Source organism: Schistocerca cancellata, chromosome 7, assembly GCF_023864275.1.
Source record: "Schistocerca cancellata isolate TAMUIC-IGC-003103 chromosome 7, iqSchCanc2.1, whole genome shotgun sequence".
NCBI classification, from domain to species: Eukaryota; Metazoa; Arthropoda; class Insecta; order Orthoptera; family Acrididae; genus Schistocerca; species Schistocerca cancellata.
In genome coordinates, this window is record NC_064632.1 from 374,582,112 (window position 1) to 374,601,909 (window position 19,798).

Here is a 19,798-nt window from a genome sequence, read left to right on the forward strand (position 1 = left end):
GCAAGCTGCTTCATCTCGTGCCTACTGCAACCAACATCCTTCCAAATCTGCTCAGTGAATTCATCTCTTGGTCTCCCTCTACGATATTTACCCTCCACACTGGCCTCCAATACTAAATTGGTGATCCCTTGATGCCTCAGAACATGTCCTACCAACCAATCCCTTTCTCTAGTCAAGTTGTGCCACAAATTCCTCTTCTCCCCAATTCTATTCAGTACCTCCTCAGTAGTTACACGATCTATCCATATAATCTTCAGCATTCTTCTGCAGCACCACATTTTGAAAGCCTCGTTTCTCTTCTAGTTTAAACTACTTGTTGTCCATGTTTCACTTCCATACATGGCTACACTCCATACAAATACTTTGAGAAAAGACTTCCTGAAACTTAAATCTATACTTGATGTTAACAAATTTCTCTTCTTCAGAAATGCTTTTCTTGCCATTGCTAGTCTACATTTTACATCCTGTCTACTTTGGCCATCATCAGTTATTTTGCTCCCCAAATAGCAAAACTCATCTACTACTTTAAGTCTGTCATTTCCTAATCTAACTCCCTCAGCATCACCTGATTTAATTCGACTACATTCCATTATCCTCATTTTGCTTTTGTTGATGTTCATCTTATATCCTCCTTCCAAGATACTGTCCACTCCGTTTAATTGCTCTTCCAGGTCCTTTGCTGTCTCTGACAGAATTACCATGTCATCGGTCAAACCTCAAAGTTTTATTTCTTCTCCATGGATTTTAATTCCTACTCCAAATTTTTCTTTTGTTTCCTTTACTGCTTGCTCAATATACACATGGAATAACACTGGGGATAGGCTACATCCCTGTCTCACTCCCTTCCTAACCACTGCTTCCCTTTCATGCCCTTTGACTCTTATAAGTGCCATCGAGTTTCTGTACAAATTGTAAATAGCCTTTGTAATGTCTCTTGCAGGGGTCTCTCAACGATATTTTCAGAAATTTTTTATAAATTATATAACTCAGTACATATCTCGAAATATCTCTTCTTATCTTACCGATTCCTAAACTTTAACATACAATGATTATCAATGCAAAGTAGTTTTAAGCCCTAATGAAAAGAAGGATTGAGATCTTGCAGATTAGCCAGGAAAGAAAGAAGATGTATATGTATGTATTGTTGAGCTAGTCGTCATCTTGATGAGATTCTGTATGAGAAGGAATTTAATACATGAACTAAACAAAAGTAAGTGTGTTCGCGTATTATTTAACTGATTATTATTGACAGTGTCTGCTTACTACACTGTGTTGCACGGGATCAGTGGGAACGTCTGATTTACATTGGACGAACCTGCCGTTTTGTATGCTCAAGAAATCCAGTTTATTACTTCCAATAAATAGGCTAACACGGTCTTACCAGCAGATCTCTGGTCTTCCCCATGTGATCACCGGCCGACTATTTTCGTCACACCGAGACTTCGAAATTGCTTCACTGCCTTATGGAATTTAAGTTAAGCTCAATTTAATCAGGACAGAGCAGTATTGAACTGTGTGAATGTGATAAGCCTGCTTTGTGAATGAAAATTCCCTTAATATACGCATGTTTTTTACTATCCTGATCAGTGAAGCTAAATCAGGCCGGTGTGAGAGAGGTTTTTAAATTTTAGATCCCACAAAAATATTAAACCTTCCATTCCCTTTATTTGACCCCTGCCACCTTCAGAATTTGAAAGAGAATATTCCAGTCAACATTGTCAAAAACTTTCTCTACGACTACAAATGCTAGACACATAGGTTTGCCTTTCCTTAATCTATCTTCTAAGATAAGTCATAGGGCCAGTATTGCCTCTGAGCACTACGGGACTCAACTGCTGTGGTCATAAGTCCCCTAGAACTTAGAACTACTTAAACCTAACTAACCTAAGGACAGCACACAACACCCAGCCATCACGAGGCAGAGAAAATCCCTGACCCCGCCGGGAATCGAACCCGGGAACCCGGGCGTGGGAAGCGAGAACGCTACCGCACGACCACGAGATGCGGGCATTGGAATTATTATATTCTTCTTGAAGTCCGAGGGTATTTCGCCTGTCTCATACATCTTGCTCACCAGATGGTAAAGTTCTGTCAGTGCTCGCTCTCCCAAGGCTATCAGTAGTTGTAATGGAATGTTGTCTACTCCTGGGGCCTTGTTTTGACTCAGGTCTTTCAGTGCTGTATCAAATTCTTCACGCAGTATCATATCTCCCATTTCATCTTCATCTACATCCTCTTCCATTTCCATAATATTGTCCTCAAGAACATTGCCCCTGTATAGTCCCTCTATATACTCCTTCCACCTTTCTGCTTTCCCTTCTTTGCTTAGAACTGGGTTTCCATCTGAGCCCTTGATATTCATACAAGTGGTTCTCTTTTCTCCAAAGGTCTCTTTAATTTTCCTGTAGGCAGTATCTATCTTACCCCTAGTGAGGCAAGCCTCTACATCCTTACATTTGCCCTCTAGCCATGCCTGCTTAGCCATTTTGCACTTCCTGTCAATCTCATTTTTGAGACGTTTCTATTCCTTTTTGCCTTCTTCATTTACTGCATTTTTATATTTTCTCCTTTCATCAATTAAATTCAATATTTCTTCTGTTCCCCAAGGATTTCTATTAGCCCTCGTCTTTTTACCTACTTGATCCTCTGCTGCCTTCACCACTTCATCCCTCAAAGCTATCCATTCTTCTTCTACTGTATTTCTTTCCCCCATTCTTGTCGATTGTTCCTTTATGCTCTTCCTGAAACTCTCTACAACCTCTGGTTCTTTCAGTTTATCTAGGTCCCATCTCCTCAAATTCCCACCTTTTTGCAGTTTCTTCAGTTTTAATCTACAGTTCATAACCAATAGATTGTGGGCAGAGTCCACATCTGCCCCTGGAAATGTCTTACAATTTAAAACCTGGTTCCTAAATCTCTGTCTTACCGTTATATAATCTATCTGATATCTTCTAGTATCTCCAGGGTTCTTCCATGTATACAACCTTCTTTCATGATTCTTGAACCAAGTGTTAGCTGTGATTAAGTTATGCTCTGCGCAAAATTCTACCAGGCGGCTTCCTCTTTCATTTCTTACCCCAATCCATATTCACTTACTATGTTTCCTTCTCTCCATTTTCCTACTCTCAAATTCCAATCACCCATGACTATTAAATTTTTGTCTCCCTTCACTACCTGAATAATTTCTTTTATCTCATCATACATTTCATCAATTTCTTCGTCATCTGCAGATCTAGTTGGCATATAAACTTGTACTACTGTTGTAGGCATGGGCTTCGTGTCTATCTTGGCCACAATAATGCGTTCACTATGTTGTTTGTAGTAGCTTACCTGCACTCCTATTTTTTTATTCATTATTAAACCTACTCCTGCATTACTCTTATTTGATTTTGTATTTATAACCCTGTATTCACCTGACCAAAAGTCTTGTTCCTCCTGCCACCAAACTTCACTAATTCCCACTATATCTAACTTTAACCTATCCATTTCCCTTTTTAAATTTTCTAATCTACCTGCCCATTTAAGGGATCTGATATTCCACGTTCCAATCCATATAACACCAGTTTTGTTTCTCCTGATAACAATGTCCTCCTGAGTAGTCCCAGCCTGGAGATCCGAATGGGGGACTACTTTACCTCGGAATATTTTATCCAAGAGGACGTCATCATCATTTAACCATCCAGTAAATCTGCATGCCCTTGAGAAAAATTACAGCTGCAGTTTCACCTTCCTTTCAGCCATTCACAGTACCAGCACAGCAAGGCTGTTTTGGTTAATGTCACAAAGCCAGATCAGTCAATCATCCAGACTGTTGCCCTTGCAACTACTGAAAAGGCTGCTGCCCATCTTCAGGAACCACAAGTTTATCTGGCCTCTCAACAGATACCCCTTCATTGTGGTTGCATCTACGGTACGGCTATTTGTATCGCTGAGATGTGCAAGCCTCCCCACCAATGGCACGGTCTATGGTTCAAGGGTTGGGGGGGGGGGGGGGGGCGAATAATTACCTAACTATATCTCTCATGAGGAATGTTACCAAAACAGATGTGTTTAAATGATTCATTGCCAGGTTGAATTAGTTTTCTGGTAATCCAGTAAAAGAATTCAGGTTTAATAAATGGAGCCAAGCCTTTTAGTCTAGTGATGAAGTGATTGTCTGGAAACCAGAAGGTCACAGAATTGAGTGATGATTGGAGCACAGATTGTTCCAGTTTGCTTTTAATATAGCCTTCACCTCTCAACAATGTGGAGGTTCACTAGGAATGATGTGTGGTTCAGATTCCACATTAAACTGTAGGTCCCATTTCCCAGAAGTATTATTGGGGTAGGTTAGGGGCACACAAGTAGCTGCAGTGGTGTTCAATTGAAATATTATTAATAGAGACTATGAAAAAAGGAACTGGTTACAGCTACCACCACTGTGAGGCAGCAACATAATATCTCACATTATTCAAAGAATACAGTAGTTGATATTAAGGTTTGCAAAGTCTTCTCACTTGAAAACATAAAATGTGTAAGTTTGATATAAATGAGCAACATCCACCAAGTGTTGATTATATGCTACTTTATTACTAACATGTTTGAGCCTCTTCAGATGAAAGTATGATATGACAAATCGTAGTTTGTTTATGGCTGGAAGCTAGTATGGTATGTAAAATGACTGCTTCTGGCCACAGCCCATCCAGAGGGAGAGGTACGTCAACAGAGAGGAAAAAGAAATACACTGAATTGTATTCAGTAGAGTCTTCTTGTAGCCTGTATTGTGTTCAGATATGCACTGAAGATATTGTGTATTACTGCTTCACTAAAAGATCACACAGTTAAATTAAGATGTGTATTACATTACATTATACACATCAAAAAAAGTTTTGCATCACACCGGTTCCCAGAACTCCCGAAGATAGACATTGACTGTGGATATTGTATCACAGACACAGTCCCTTTGACTGTTCAGAGATGTCACTAAACCCATACAAAGATGTAAACAACCATGCATGAGCAGCGCCTATTAGTCAAAGGGGGTCTGACAGCTGATCAGTTCCAGTCACTCCACCAGGAAGGTCGTATACGGCTAGTGATGTTTGTAGTTCAACCATGCCTAGATGGTCAATAACGCAGTTTGATCGCATCTGCATTGTTACTTTTTGCCAGGAAGGGCTCTCAACAAGGGAAGTGTTCAGGCATCTCAGAGCATGTTGTTCAGACAGGGAGGACATATAGAGAGAGACGGGAACTGTCGATGACATGCATCGCTCAGGCCGCCTAAGGGCTACTACTGCAGTGGATGACCTCTACCTACGGATTATGGCTTGGAGGAACCCTGACAGCAATGCCACTATGTTGAATAATGCTTTTCGTGCAGCCACAGGACATCGTGAGGGCTACTACTGCAGTGGATGACCGCTACCTACAGATTATGGCTTGGAGGAACCCTGATAGCAACGCCACTATGTTGAATAATGCTTTCCGTGCAGCCACAGGACATCGTGTTATGATTCAAACTGTGAGCAATAGGCTACATGATGTGCAAATTCACTCCCAACGTCCATGGTGAGGTCCATCTTTGTAACCATGACACCATGCAGTGCAGTACAGATGGACCCACCAACATGCTGAATGGACTGCTCAGGATTGGCATCATGTTCTCTTCACCAATGAGTGTCACATATGCCTTCAACCAGACAATCGTCGGAGACATGTTTGGAGGCAACCCGGTCAGGCTGAATGCCTTAGACACACCGTCCAGCGAATGCAGCAAGGTGGAAGTTCCCTGACGTTTTAGGGTGGCATTACGTGAAGCCAATGTATGCCGTTGGTGGTCATGGAAGGCACCGTAATGGCTGTACGATACGTGAATGCCAGCCTCTGACCGATAGTGCAACCATTTCAGCAGCATATTGGTGAGGCATTTGTCTTCATGGATGTAAATTTGCACCACCATCGTGCAAATCTTGTGAATGACTTCCTTCAGGATAATGACATCGCTCGACTAGAGTGGCCAGCATGTTCTCCAGACATAAACCCTATCAAACATGCCTGGGAAAGATTGAAAAGGGCTGTTCATGGATGACGTGACCCATCAACCACTCTGAGTGTCGAATCACCGTTGAAGAGTGGGGCAATATGGACCAACAGTGCCTTGATGAACTTGTGGATAGTATGCCATGATAAATACAGGCATGCATCAATGCAGGAGGAGATGCTACTGGGTATTAGAGGTACCGGTGTGTACAGCAATCTGGACCACCAGCTCTGTAGGTCTCACTGTATGGTGATACGACATGCAATGTAGGGTTTTCATGAGCAATAAAAAGGGTGGAAACAATGTTTATGTTAATCTCTATTCCAATTTTCTTTACAGCTTCCAGAACTCTTGGAACCAAGGTGATGCAAAACTATTTTTGATGTGTGTGTAATACAAAGTTCACCTCCACAGCTGAATGGTCAGCATCGCTGACTGTCGTGCAGAGGACACAGATTTGATTCTTGGTACAGCCAGGAATTTTTCCTTGGTGGGAGGAATGGGAAAGGGTCCACTCAGCCTCATGAAGCCAATTGAGGAGCTATTTCAATGAGAAATAGTAGCTCTAAGGTCTGCAAAACTGATAAAGCTCGAGAGAATGGTGTGCTGACACCACAGGCCTCCATACCCCATTCATATGATGCCACTGGCTGAGGGTAACATGATGGTCAGACAGTCCTGACTAGTCCTTATGAAGGCACAATGGCAGAGGTTTATTTCTTTATTATATTTTGTACATAACACAAGTGAAAAAACTCTGCCATTGCCGGTCCCAAGCACAGGGCCTCATCTCACAAGTGATGAGGTAGGAGGAAAGAAAGGAGTAACAACCTCATTAAGAAACCCTGGGTCCATCTGGCTCTGGAGGGCAGTAGCAGCCTGTGAGGGCTTCTGCCAAGGGTTACAGGTGAAACACCAACACCCAGACACGTCTGTGTGGTAGCAACCAGTACTCTGGTCAGCAACTGTTGGCTCTGTGAGCTCAGCTGTGATTGGATCTTCTGGAACTCAAAACTCCAGTCACACTTACGTGAGATCCTTTGGGATTTCATTCCCAAAACCGAATTCGAGTATTTAAAAACTGCCAAGACTAAGAGTATTTTATATGAGAACACTCAACACAAACACACCATTGAAACCAGGTAAACTGAAACAACTGACAAACACCATGGATCAATCTTGTATCAAAATTCTAGTAATTCAGAAAGCACAATTCTCAAATGAGAACCACTTTAACTCGAAAACCAATACAAAATATCAGAGAAAATCAGCCATAATCTTTCCACTAAGAAATCTTAAACTCTTTGGAACTGGATTTGTAGTGCACAAATTGATATTTTTGATGAAGAATTTCTGAACAACTGGACACAGCCAGATGTGATACCACATTTATATTAAAGATTATTGCTGTAAATGGAAGTTGCCGTTACCAGTATGACTCTCACATGAAGCATCAAAGTGCTGAGTGGAGGAGTCTTGGATCACCAGCCTCGAAAAAAGTCAAACGACAGCCTTCAAGAACACAGACAATGTTGACAGCATTCTTTGATACTAAAGGATTAGTTCACCATGAGTATGTCCCTCCAGGTCAAGCAGTGAACCAGACTCTTCACGTCGAAGTTTGTGATATCTTCACCCTGATATGTGGCACTGTCAGGACTGGCTCTTACTGCATGACAATGTAAGACATACTGCACTTTATCTGACACCGAGTATCTGGCCAGATATTCTGATATTGACATCCCACATCTGCCCTATTCGCGTGACCTCTCACCTTGTGATTTTGTCTTGTTTCTGCTAGCGAAAAAGTGACTGAAAGGAAAGTTTCATCAAGATATGGCAGACATCCAGGGCTGTGACAAATGAGCTTACATGCATCACAATTGAAAATTTCCCTGCTTGCTTAGACCTCCAGAAACGTTGGCAATTGTTTATAGATAGCCAAGGGAACTACTTCGATAGGAGCTAGGATCATTACTTGTTAAGTGCAATTTTCTATTTTTTTTAAAACCTGTCCTCGAACGTTTCTGACAAAGGGAGTATGAGAGGTTTTTGGGAAGAAGAAAGGAATGGACAGTAAAAAATGCCATAAAACTGATTGCTTTGAAACACTCTCCTTAAGGGGGAATTAACAATGATATCTGAGCCATGTGGGCTTGGCCTTCTACTGATTTCGCCCCTCATTGATGATCTTTGTCTGAGTAACTCTGGAGGCACTTTGGCGTCACCATTGGTGGGGACAGAAGCAGTAAAGCAGGAAGGTTTTGGGAAAGGGTGTGTGGTGTGTGAAGCGAGGTGGCTGGGGGTGCAAGAAGTTTGGAGCTCTAGATGGTACATGAGAACTTATCAGCTCCTGTGAAGATGCCAAGCCTGGTTTTGACTGACAAGTATAGCAGTTTCCGTGAGTTGGAATGATATTTTGGAAGACACAACACCAACTTGGAGGTTTTTAGCCCTTTCATGTGAGTGTAGGAGGTCTAGCCTCTTGCAGGTTTAAGGAGTGGAAGGATAGAGGCCATCCCGTCCAAGTTAAGTAACTATAGTGTATGTCCTTACCTCTCACTCTTCACTCTTCCATGCCCCTTCCTTGGGTAGGGTTTATGCAACCACCATTCATAATTAATAGCAGCTATTTAAAAGTCATTTAGTGAAAACTGATCAGTGAATTTTGGCTAACTGTAGCTGCCTATTCACTGACAGTCATTTTTTTTTTTTTTTTAAATTCTGTATTTTGCTGTCTACTGAATGACAGTGGGCTCATAACTAACAGCAGCTGTTTGAAAGTAATCTATTTTTCAGAACATTTCTCACAGAGAACAGCAGTTTTTTCTTAGTACTTTAAAATTAACATAATGTGTCTCGACCTTAAGAAACTATTATTTTTGTGGTTACTGGTTTCGGTCATCTTATATAACAAATAATAAAAGAAGAAATTATACCCATGTTGGTAGGAGGCAGTGGTGAACGGAGCAGGCATTATGAACTCCACAAACATCAACTGCTAAGGAGAGCAATGCAGCCATTGCTTAAATAAACAATACTCTGCCCATCGCACACTGTACTACATCAGCGACAGCCAATCAGGCATACAGAATGTGAAACATTTGTTACAATAAGGTTTATACAGAATGATTAAACGAAAGCTAATAACAAATGAAGAAATAGGTGCTTTATATTCTATAAAGTAACTGCTATAAACATCACTTTCTCAATCAGCGATAAAAATATATATAAAAAAGAGACAACCAATCATAATCAGTTGTGACAACACTGACAGCCATCTGTGGGGATTTATCGCAAACTTGTAGATGGTATGGCAGCAAAGATGGTGGTTAAGTGATGCTAATGGTTCCCATGGGGATGGCCTGCTCATATCGAAATGCGCCACCCAGCAGAAGAGGACTTAAAGCATTGCGACAGTGGCCAACAATTATGTACTGGCATCCATGTCAACATGTAGAAATGCATGTGTGGTATTGCATATTGCTCCTAGATCATAATGGTAGTGGAAATATTGTTTGACTGATACCATTATTTACCACTGAAGTGACATGGAGGTGTCAATGTGTACATTCCACAGGTGAAGATTGGAAAGTTGCAACTACGATCAGTTGTTACAATATACTGGCATGCAGATAAGATGACTGTCGTATTATGTGTCAGATCCCCTAGACGACACTGACCACGTAACTAACAAGATAACAAGTAAAGTAGGGTACATGATCCCTAAAGCATGAAAAAATATCAGTTACATCAGAAGAACTAAAGCACAAAATCTCATTGATCCATCAACGTAGTCAAAAACATAACACAAAAAGCATAAGAAACTGAAGTTTAAAAGAACTATGAACATTGTTGTTTACACTTATTCCAAAAAACAGGCGTACACAATGTCAGATGTATAGAAATATAGGTTACATCACCATAATATAATACACCAAGGACCCATCTAAGTAGTCATAAATGTAAAACAAACACATAAGCAGTCAAAAGTTAAAAGATACTGTGACTGTAGTTGTCTACTGTCATAAAACTTTTATAAAATAGCAATGGGCATGACAATACAATTATTATTTAGAGAAATAAAAGAGGGATAAATATGAAAATAAGTAAAACAGCATTCTTTAGTTAGCCTACGGCAAAATCATCATATTGCATGAAGGGTGGCACTGCACACAAACTGAGCCTAATTAAGATAGTCATGAATAAAAAATAGGAACATAATCTGCCAAGAGTTTAAAATAAAGTGCACAAACTTTATTACAAACATGAAACCATGACATAAAAAATAAAAGAAAAAGTAAATGAGGCATGGAAGAGCAGGAACATTCTATAATTAGTTTTCAAAAAGATCATAGAAATATTTTTCTCTTAAGTCTAATTGCTCATAGAGTATGGATAAGGATTTATTTTTGTAGTGAGCATAAATTTCTATCTTTCCTAATTTTTTAAGTAACAATCCTTTAGGTGCAGTATGAAGAACTTTTAAGGTGTACATCCTTCTGAGTGATTGTGATGTGTTAGGTGTTGGCCAAGTACGGATTTATTATGAGACCTACCTGAAGTATGTTCCTTATAATGAGTAGTGAAGTTCCTAGCTGTCTGACCAATGTACTGTTTATCATAATCTTCACACAATATTTTATAAACAACGAAATTGAGATGCGTATTACTGCAGTTTCCAATTGTATGTTTCAACCTATTCTGCAGAAGATTATTAGTACTAAAGGCTATTGTCAAATCTTTGTTCTTGAAAAAGTTATCAACTTTGTCAGAAATTAAGCACATGTATGTCATTTTGGTAAATTTGCCATCGGGAGTAGTAAGATTGTCATCAGATTGTTGCAATTTACAGAGCAAATAATCAAATTCATTGGGGTGAAAACAGTTAGCTTTAACAATTTACTTTAAAATGTATAATTCGTTTTGGATTGCCGAAAGTACTCTTGCTTTCAATTATTTCTCATTCAGTGGCAATATCTATTACTTTCAAGCAACTCAATGAACTCTATTATTGCACTCATGATCTTATTTGAAGCAACTGTATTTTAACAACTGTTTTACTTCCTGTATGTCATGACTGGCTATCACTGATGTAATTTGGTGTGCAGTGGACAGAGCATCACATATTTGAGCAACAGCTGCATTGCTCTCCTCGGCAGTTGACATTTGTGGAAGTCATAATGCCTGCTCTGTTCACCATCACCACCTGACAAAATGGATATAATTTCTTTTTTCATTATTTGTTATATAAGATGTATTTGCACACATCCCTCTTAATCCATCCTATGTTCATATTTCAGTATGAGGTCTGAAAATGGTCAGTAACTGACCGAAACTGATAACCACAACTTTAGGTCGAGACTGTTTATGTTCATTTTAAAATGAAAGTCATTTGCTTAAATCTGATCAGTGAAATTTGGCTAACTGTAGCTGCTTATTCAGTGAGTTTTTTTTTTAATTCTGTATTTTGCAATCTACTGAATGACAGTTGGATCACTATTAATAACAAACATTTAAAGACAATTTGCTTAAAACCTGATCAGGGAATTTCGGTTAACTGTAGTTAACTATTCAGTGACTGTTAATTGTTTTTAAAATTCTGTACCTTTGCTGTTTACAGGGAGACAGTGTGTTTTTAATTAATTGTAGCTGTTTAAAGGTCATTTAGTTAAAAAAAAGACTGCTCAGTGAATTTTGCACACTGCAGTTAATTGATTTTTGAGTCTGTACTTTTGGTGTGTAGTTAATGGCTAGCTGCTTGTAATTAGTGGCAGCTGTTTAAAAGTAATTTTTTTTATAAAGTCTACTTTAATGTGATTGTTTTTAAAATGTGTTTGACTTAAATAAAAGTAAGTTATGTATTAAAGATGATGAATGCTGAAGCATTATATGGGGACATCAGTCCCTCCATTATGCTGACTTGATCCCATAATTTCCGTCATGAATTCCTAGTTATCAACTGGTATCCCAGAGCGTAGTTATTTTCCTTTTTCCGGAAAGACCCAGAGGGAGCAGGGGATGATGGCCATCTTTTCCCTTCTTGCAACAGCGTTCTCAGTTACTACCTTACTTGTGTCAGCAGTAAACTGTATTTGGTTACTACTATTTTCCAGGTAGCAGTCATCAGCATGGAAGAGAGGCCATGCCCAGGGGTAGGCTAGCTCAAGAAAGTCCACATTTTGTATGAGTTAAGAATCAGGCAGCAATCAGGTGAGGACACAGTACTTGAATTGGCTGCTCATTTGCACGGTGTAGTAGGGAAAGCCTTGGACCTCAGCCTGGTGAGATAGGTGCTATGCTCATTGATGGTTTTGTGGCTTTGGCGGGACTGCAGGAAAATGTGAACTTCTTATGCAACAGTCAGCTTGTGCGCACAAAAGTATAAAGGATTCAAGCACAGGTGACACACTGAGTGAATAGTCTTGGCGATTTAAAGCAGGCACCCCTGATGCCCAATGAAAGTACTGCTGTTGATAGCTTAATTAGGGCATTACAGGTAGATGACCTAACTAGTGTAAGCAAGAGGGACAGTGTAGGTGATAATCTGTGCCGTCAGGAGAGTAAGCAGGAAACCGAGGGACAAATAATTGTGATCACTTCTAAAGCTTTAGCTAGGTTGCCAAACCCTGTTTTGTATCTACTACAAGGGATCAGTGACCTTCTTATTGAGCAAGTTGAACAGGTTGAATTTGTGTTATGGTTAGCAGTTTGGTTTGATTTTCATGCTGATGCATTGTGCATTTCACATGCCATTGTTCTTCAGCTTCTTCATTGGTTAAACTGTGGAGTTTTCAGCAAATTTTCTTTTAAATTATGCAGAGTGAAGGACCCCTTTGTGATTTGACACAGTGTATTAGTCAACTGAAGTTGTCACACCAGATCAGGCATCAGTTGGAGCACAAGCATTTTTGGCATGTGCAATATCAGCATGAGACCTTGCTTCAATACATTGATGAAATCCATACTGCTGTGCTAGCTCTGGGGCTGCAAGTAATTGAAGGTGATGTGGTTAATACCATATTAGTAGGCATGAAGCCGAAGGACTGATTACATGTGGTTTTTTCTAGAAAATCTAGCACCTTTGTGAAATTAGATACCACGGTTGCCAAGATGGAAGGTTTAAGATTTGCTCATGAGCAACAGTAGGCAGGCAGTCACCTAATTACTCCATGTGAGTGGAACCAGCACGAGGCCATGGGCTTTGCACTTGGTAAGGTTAAACCTAAGTTTCAGGTGTGGTGATAGTCGACACTTTGTGCGGTAATGTCAAGTGAAGAGGGGCCTGTGTTCAAATATCTGGTACTATAGGACAATGGCAGGAAGAGGTATCCATCATCCTGTTAAGAATTGGTCCCATATTAGAGCAGTGCAAAATTTTATGATTCCATATGTGTGTGCCCACTTGAATGATGAGCCTGTATGCGCTATTTTGGATTCTGGGAGTTCTGCTTCACTACTTCATTAAAACTGATATGTTGAGTTAGGGAATTTATGTAGAATGCTTCCCTGTTCCCTCCATCTCAGAGATACCATGTGGTTAATGGACAAGAGTGCCTCTCATAGTGGAGTTATGGGGCAAGTTAGGCACACTGAATTTTACACAGCCTGTTAACATTGTTATTGCTAAGAATTTGTCAGTTAACTTGATACTGGGCTGTGATTTCATTGAGTGTACCAGTCTGGTTTTTTATATCAAGCTCATGCTTTTTATTTCAATCTTTGTCCTGAGGCTAGGATTGAGTTCATATTGGCAATCTCAACTGATTAGTCATGTGCAGTCAGGAGTCGTCTGAGTTTGCCACTGATAATTTAGAACCTGGCAAGGCTAGGCAGCTGTTGAGTGTGTTATCCTGATTTCCCATTGTCCTCACAAACAAATTAGGCATAACTAGTAAGATACAATATAAGGTCCACATGGTTGACGATATTCCTGTTCATCAGCCACCTTATAGATTATCAATACTCACAATGAAGATTTTGCACAGGCTAATTAATAACATGCTCCAGGATGGCATCATTAGACCTTTGACTCCTCCCTATGCTTCATCCGTATTTCTTGTTCCTAAAGGACAGAGTGACGATAATCCGCCAGTCATCAATTACAGTGCAGTCAACCAGAAGGTCATCTTGGAATCAGTTCCATTGACCTACCATCACAATTGCTTCATCTGGTTTGCGGGTGCCCGCTGTTCTCTGTAGTGGACCTCAATTAAGCCTGCAGTCAGATAACCTTGACCAAAGATTCCAAACCAGTAACTACCTTTTATTCAAATTGGAACCTTTATGAGTTCCTTTCAGACTGTCTACGGGTGCAGCCATGTTGTGTCTCATCTTCTGGACCACATTTTTGGAGATCTTAAGTTCAAATCCATTTATAACTATCTTGATGATGTGGTGGATTACAGTTCCAAGTTCATAGAGCATTTGAAGTGCCTCGAAGAAATTTTGTTATGTCTTATGGAAGCTGGGCTCACTGTCAAGCCTTCTAAGAATACACTGGCTCGCCCTTGTATATCCTTTTTGGGCCACCTTATTCGAAATTACTTGATACTTACACATGTACACTAGTAACTGTCAACAGATAAAACCTGTTTAGGTCTATTTGCTGTAAGGATGGAAGCCTATTCACAGTGAACATGTTTAGTCATCATGTTACTAATAGGTATTTTCACTGCTCAAAGAGAGATAAACTGACATTTGTAGAAATAGCAAAGACATTTGTTTAATTTCTATTGAATCTGCAATGATTCCAAATTACCTGCTTTACGTTCATTAGGTACTTATAAAAATTTTTTTGTACCACAGTGCAGAAACCTTTTCTTTGTACAGGAAGAAACCCTTAAGATGAACTTTAAAATGTAGTGTGCTTATCTGTTTTACAATAATGCCAGTTTTTTCATAGAATGAGGATGCTTGAAATAATAAAACTGAATGAAAGACTCATTCACAATTTTATCAACGAAACTCATTATCAAGGTGGGGGTCTCATTACTGGGTAGTTATTTCCATCACTCAGGGATTGTAATTGTGATCTTTCACTATGTTGTGGAATGAATCAGTTTTAGAATTATAATACACTTTCTCAGCAAAAAATGTAGCATTTACATGATTTCTATTTTTTTCATATATACATGTAATGATTTATAGTTAATGGTTTTAAATCTCTCTCTTAAAATAGTGCGTCCTTTTGAGCTTGATTGAAAGTTTGAGTGTGTCACACAGTTCAGAAATGTATCACCAATGGACAATGAAAAATAATAATTAAACAACAAAAATTCAGCAGCTTGAGATAGAATAACCAGAAAGAGAATTAAATCACTGTATGAAATAGTAGCCTGTCCATCACCTTCATTAATAAATCAATATTCTCAACAAGATTGTTTCCCAGATATATTAAAAGATGCAGAAATAAAACCACTCTTCAAGACAGGACCTTGAGAAGATATGGAAAATTATCATTCCATCCATCTTCTTTGAGTTTTGACAAAAATATCCAAAGAAGGCAGTTGCCAACTTAATATAAAACTGTATTGTAAAACATGAGATTATTTTGAAAAACCAATGTGGTTTCCAGCAAGGGAAAGACTGTAGACACTATAAATAATTTTGTTGACTACATGAAAAGAATAAAGTGAAAGGAATCTTCTGTGACCTCACTAAGAGCTTGTTGACTACATGAAAAGAATAAAGTGAAAGAAATCTTCTGTGACCTAACTAAGAGCTTTGGCTCTGAAAACCACACCTTGCTTATCTGCAAACTAAAAGCAAACGGGATTAAGGTCAGTGCACAACAGTGGCTTACCTCATATCTATCTAAAAGAAGACAGAGAGTAATTATTTCCTCAAGTTTAGGAAATTAGCCTTCAAAATAGAGAATTGTAACATAAGATGTTCTCCATGGTTTTATTCTCACAAGGGAGACTCTCCATCGCATCCTCCTTCAGAGTTACAATGGTAAGATGGTCCAGTGGACAGCCCATCAAAAACAGAACACAGATCAAGCATGAAACCAGGAAGAAAGTATACTGAACTGTGAAAAAAGAAGCAAAATAGAAACAAAGAATGGTCCATACTTAAGATATGCAATCTTGAGCAAACTGGCAGAACCATGTGTTGCGGTTGTGTGGTCACGTTGTTGGACTGCAAAGTGAGAGATCCTGTTTAAATCTCCCTTGTGACCCCCCTCCCTTTTTTCCCACAAAATTATGAACTGTCCATCCAGTCACTAATGTGTCTGTTCTCCTTCCATAGTCTGGGAAATTGTCATACTATACACTGATTTTAGAATATGAGTCATTTGGTAAGAATATAGTATTGTCACAAGTAAATGTGGTAAACAGTGAGAGCTGGCAAGATGACGTACAGATCTCTCACCAAAATGAAAACAACAAATAAATGGAAGTAAACTATGTTAAAACAAGGGATTTCAAGAGTCAAAACTTCCAAAATGAAACACAAGTGTTATACAATGTGGCACTTGTGTAGAAAAAATAGGAAGTACATACATCTGGAGGTCCCTTCCTTACACCTCACTGTGGCAAACAGACATTAAATCATGACACAGACACAAATTTGAACACAGTAAACAGGCACGTCCATGACCGGATGGACAGTTCATAATTTTGTGAGGGTGAGGGGGGGAAAAAAAGAAAGAAAAAGAAATGGTGTGGCACTTCAAGTTCACTTGATGTTGCCCATCTTAAGCTTGGACCATTCACTAATTCTGTTTTGCTTATTTTTTCAGAGTTCAGTACACCTTTTTCCCGTTTTCATGTTTGGTACATGTTCAGTTTTTGACAGGTTATCCATTGGGCCATCTTACCATTAAATCTGTGGGGAGGTGTACTGGGGAGTTTCCCTTGTCATTCTTATCTGCTTTCTGTTCTATGTTAAAAATATGACCATTAATGAGAACTCTGTAGCAGTTCTGTATGCAGATGATACATCTGTTTTAATTGATGACAATCAAGCCAAAAAATCTCTGACTACATTATTAATACACTGGATACATTAGAAACATGGTTACAGCTAAACAAGATGACTCTAAGTACCTTATAAATGCATATGGCATAATGTAGGATCCAACAGTCAAAGTCCCAGGAAATTGAAATACGCCATAATAATAATGGCATAACAGCAATGGAATATGTTGTGTCTCTAGGACTCAATCTAAATAAGAATTTAAACTGGAATATGCTTATTGAATACTTCTTGAGTTAATTATATAGCTTTATGTTTGAACTGCAAGTATTATCCTATGGCACTGACATGAACACCCTGAAAAGGCACAGTGCAGTTATTTCAAACAGTATTAAGGCATAGTAGGCTACTATTTTTTGGAGAAACTCTGGTAATATGTTGAATATAAAGAATATTTAGAAAAAAAAATCATCAGAAAAATAAGTTCTGCACATATAAGGGAATCATGCCATCCATTACTTAAAAACATGAATATTTTTTTATACAGAAAACAAGAATTATTCATGAACAGTCAATTCATCTAACACCACATTATGAGGCAAAGTTCACATATGAATCACTTTCTGTACTGTAGCTGTGTAAACCATACTTAGTCTGAGTCTTGCTTTTATTATTGTTTACAAATACCACATAGGAAGAAGTATGCTGAGAAGTCATCAAAAGAAATCCAAGATCTGTGAAGAGGGCTCTGCAGTATTTGTGGATATCTGCTTTACACAATATCCTTATTGTTTGCTTTTGCTCAATAAAAGCTTTATTGACTTTGGCTGCATTTCTGCATTAGATTATTTAGGACAACAGGCTTAGTTGATATTGTAACATGTTTAAAAGAATGAGTGTAAGATATATTACAATTTCCAGTTATGAATCCTCTACAAAAGTAAAGAAGTCAACAACTCAAAAGTCAATTTTAACATTACAGTGCCTAATTATTCATGGTCCTTTTAGAGACAGTACATTCTCTCCTTTCTCTGATCTGTGTACTATCCTATTTAACTGGTTATTTGGTGACCCAAATGAATGGCAGCCTAGAAAATACACATAAACAGCTACTGGGCAAAAATGAAAGTTATGTTATGTTCCAAAAACATACTGGAATCTACTGAAAGTTTAACCCCAAATATTTGAATTAGTCATCTGACATTAAACGAATTGTACACAAAAGCACAAATTACTTTTATATTTTCATTTAAGTGGTTTATCTGAATTTATTTCTCAGAATGTAAAACAAGTGAACTAAGCATGCTTTTAGGATTGACTGAAATACTAATTAAAATTTAATGCCTACTATTATCGGTATATTTGGAGCATATTTCAATCACAGTGATCATCTTCACTGGAGACTCACCTGAACCTTATTATTGTCTTTCCAACTGCATCACAAGAGTCAGCATGCTGGAAGGCAAGTTCTGCATCCTGAGGTGAAAATATTTTGTCCACAACTGGCTGCAGACTTCCATCTTCTACTAATTTTCCTAATTCATTCAGTGATACAGGAGATTCATCCATTAAACTCCAAGCATTAGCCCCAACACAGACCTATCACAAAAGAACTAACAGTTATCAAATACAAACCTAACCAATTAAACTGAGCATATACAGCCAAATCCTAAGTTTAAGAACCCTTGAAATATAGGGACATACCCTAAAAAAGCATTTTAAGCGAACCCAGAGGCTGTACAACAATCGAAAAATGAGCCCATAGTTGTCAGCAGCTAATGGGCTTGCTACAGTTGTTATAACAAGGCCATCATCTTTGCAAAATTTTAGGCACAGATCATCAGCTGCATGTCCAACTGTATTGAAGACAAAATCAAACCTTCAAACAAAATGAGAAAACAAAAACATTTACAGTTCAAAAGAATGGTATTATCAAATAACAAATATATATGTTTACACACAATGACATTTATACATGATTTCTGCTAAAGATTAAAATAAAATGATACCAGCTTTATTGTCACTCAAGATGGCCGCAAGTGTAGAAGTGTGTGATTATAACTTGAGAAATAGTTAAGCGGTTAAAAAGGGAGTTTGTAAGAATTGTACCACTGAAATAACAATGCTAAAAGAACAGATTGCAAGTTTACAATTCATAGTCAGTGCTTTAAGAAGTGATATTGATTCACTCAAGAAAGAAAATCGGGATCTACGATCGAAGCCAACACCAAGTGAAGTGATGCAAGTCAAAAGTAATAAATTGTCCAAGTGGATAAAAGTCTCATATAAAGATGGTTTTCCAACTGCAAAAAGAACAACAGACTCTGCAAAAACTATCAGATTTTCTGATAGAAACAGATATCATGTTTTGCAAACAAGTGACTGTGATAACAACTCTCCAAGTGATCATGAACTTGAAAATAATCAGTGAATTGATAATGAATAGTGTTTTTGCTAAAAAAAATGTCAACAAAAAACACAAATCATCAGGGAAAAAGAGTAATGTACTATTACTAACAGTCAGTCATGGCAGAAATCTATCCAGCATGCTCCGTGAGAAAAATCGCGACATAGCAGTGACTAGTATAGTCAAACCAGGGGCGGGAAGTAGAAATGTTGTAGACATTAACTCACAGACAAATTTAATGCAGAAAAATGACTTAATTATCTGTATAATGGGTTCAAACTATGTGGCAAGAAAACGCTGCAAAATTTTTTACAAGCTAACAAATGCTCAATACAGTAATTGCCACACTGCCTCATAGGCACGATCTAATTTATAGTTTGTGTGTAAACAAAGAAATTTGGAAAACAAACATTAAAATAAGGAAACTGTATTCTTAATACGCTAAG

At 38.5% G+C, this 19,798-nt stretch overlaps 1 protein-coding gene across 6 annotated transcripts in view; it reads right to left on the minus strand.

Annotated features, from left to right (window-relative positions):
• Nucleotides 1–19,798, minus strand: part of LOC126092615 (reticulon-4-interacting protein 1 homolog, mitochondrial-like) — a 152,002-nt gene that overhangs the window by 78,240 nt on the left and 53,964 nt on the right. For all 6 annotated transcript variants that reach the window (XM_049908326.1, XM_049908325.1, XM_049908328.1 and 3 more), the window contains 2 exons: nucleotides 18,650–18,824; nucleotides 18,354–18,544 (listed from right to left, as the gene is read on the minus strand). In XM_049908326.1, the coding sequence (XP_049764283.1) occupies nucleotides 18,354–18,544; nucleotides 18,650–18,824 (366 nt within the window). The remainder of the gene's footprint in view (nucleotides 1–18,353; nucleotides 18,545–18,649; nucleotides 18,825–19,798) is intronic.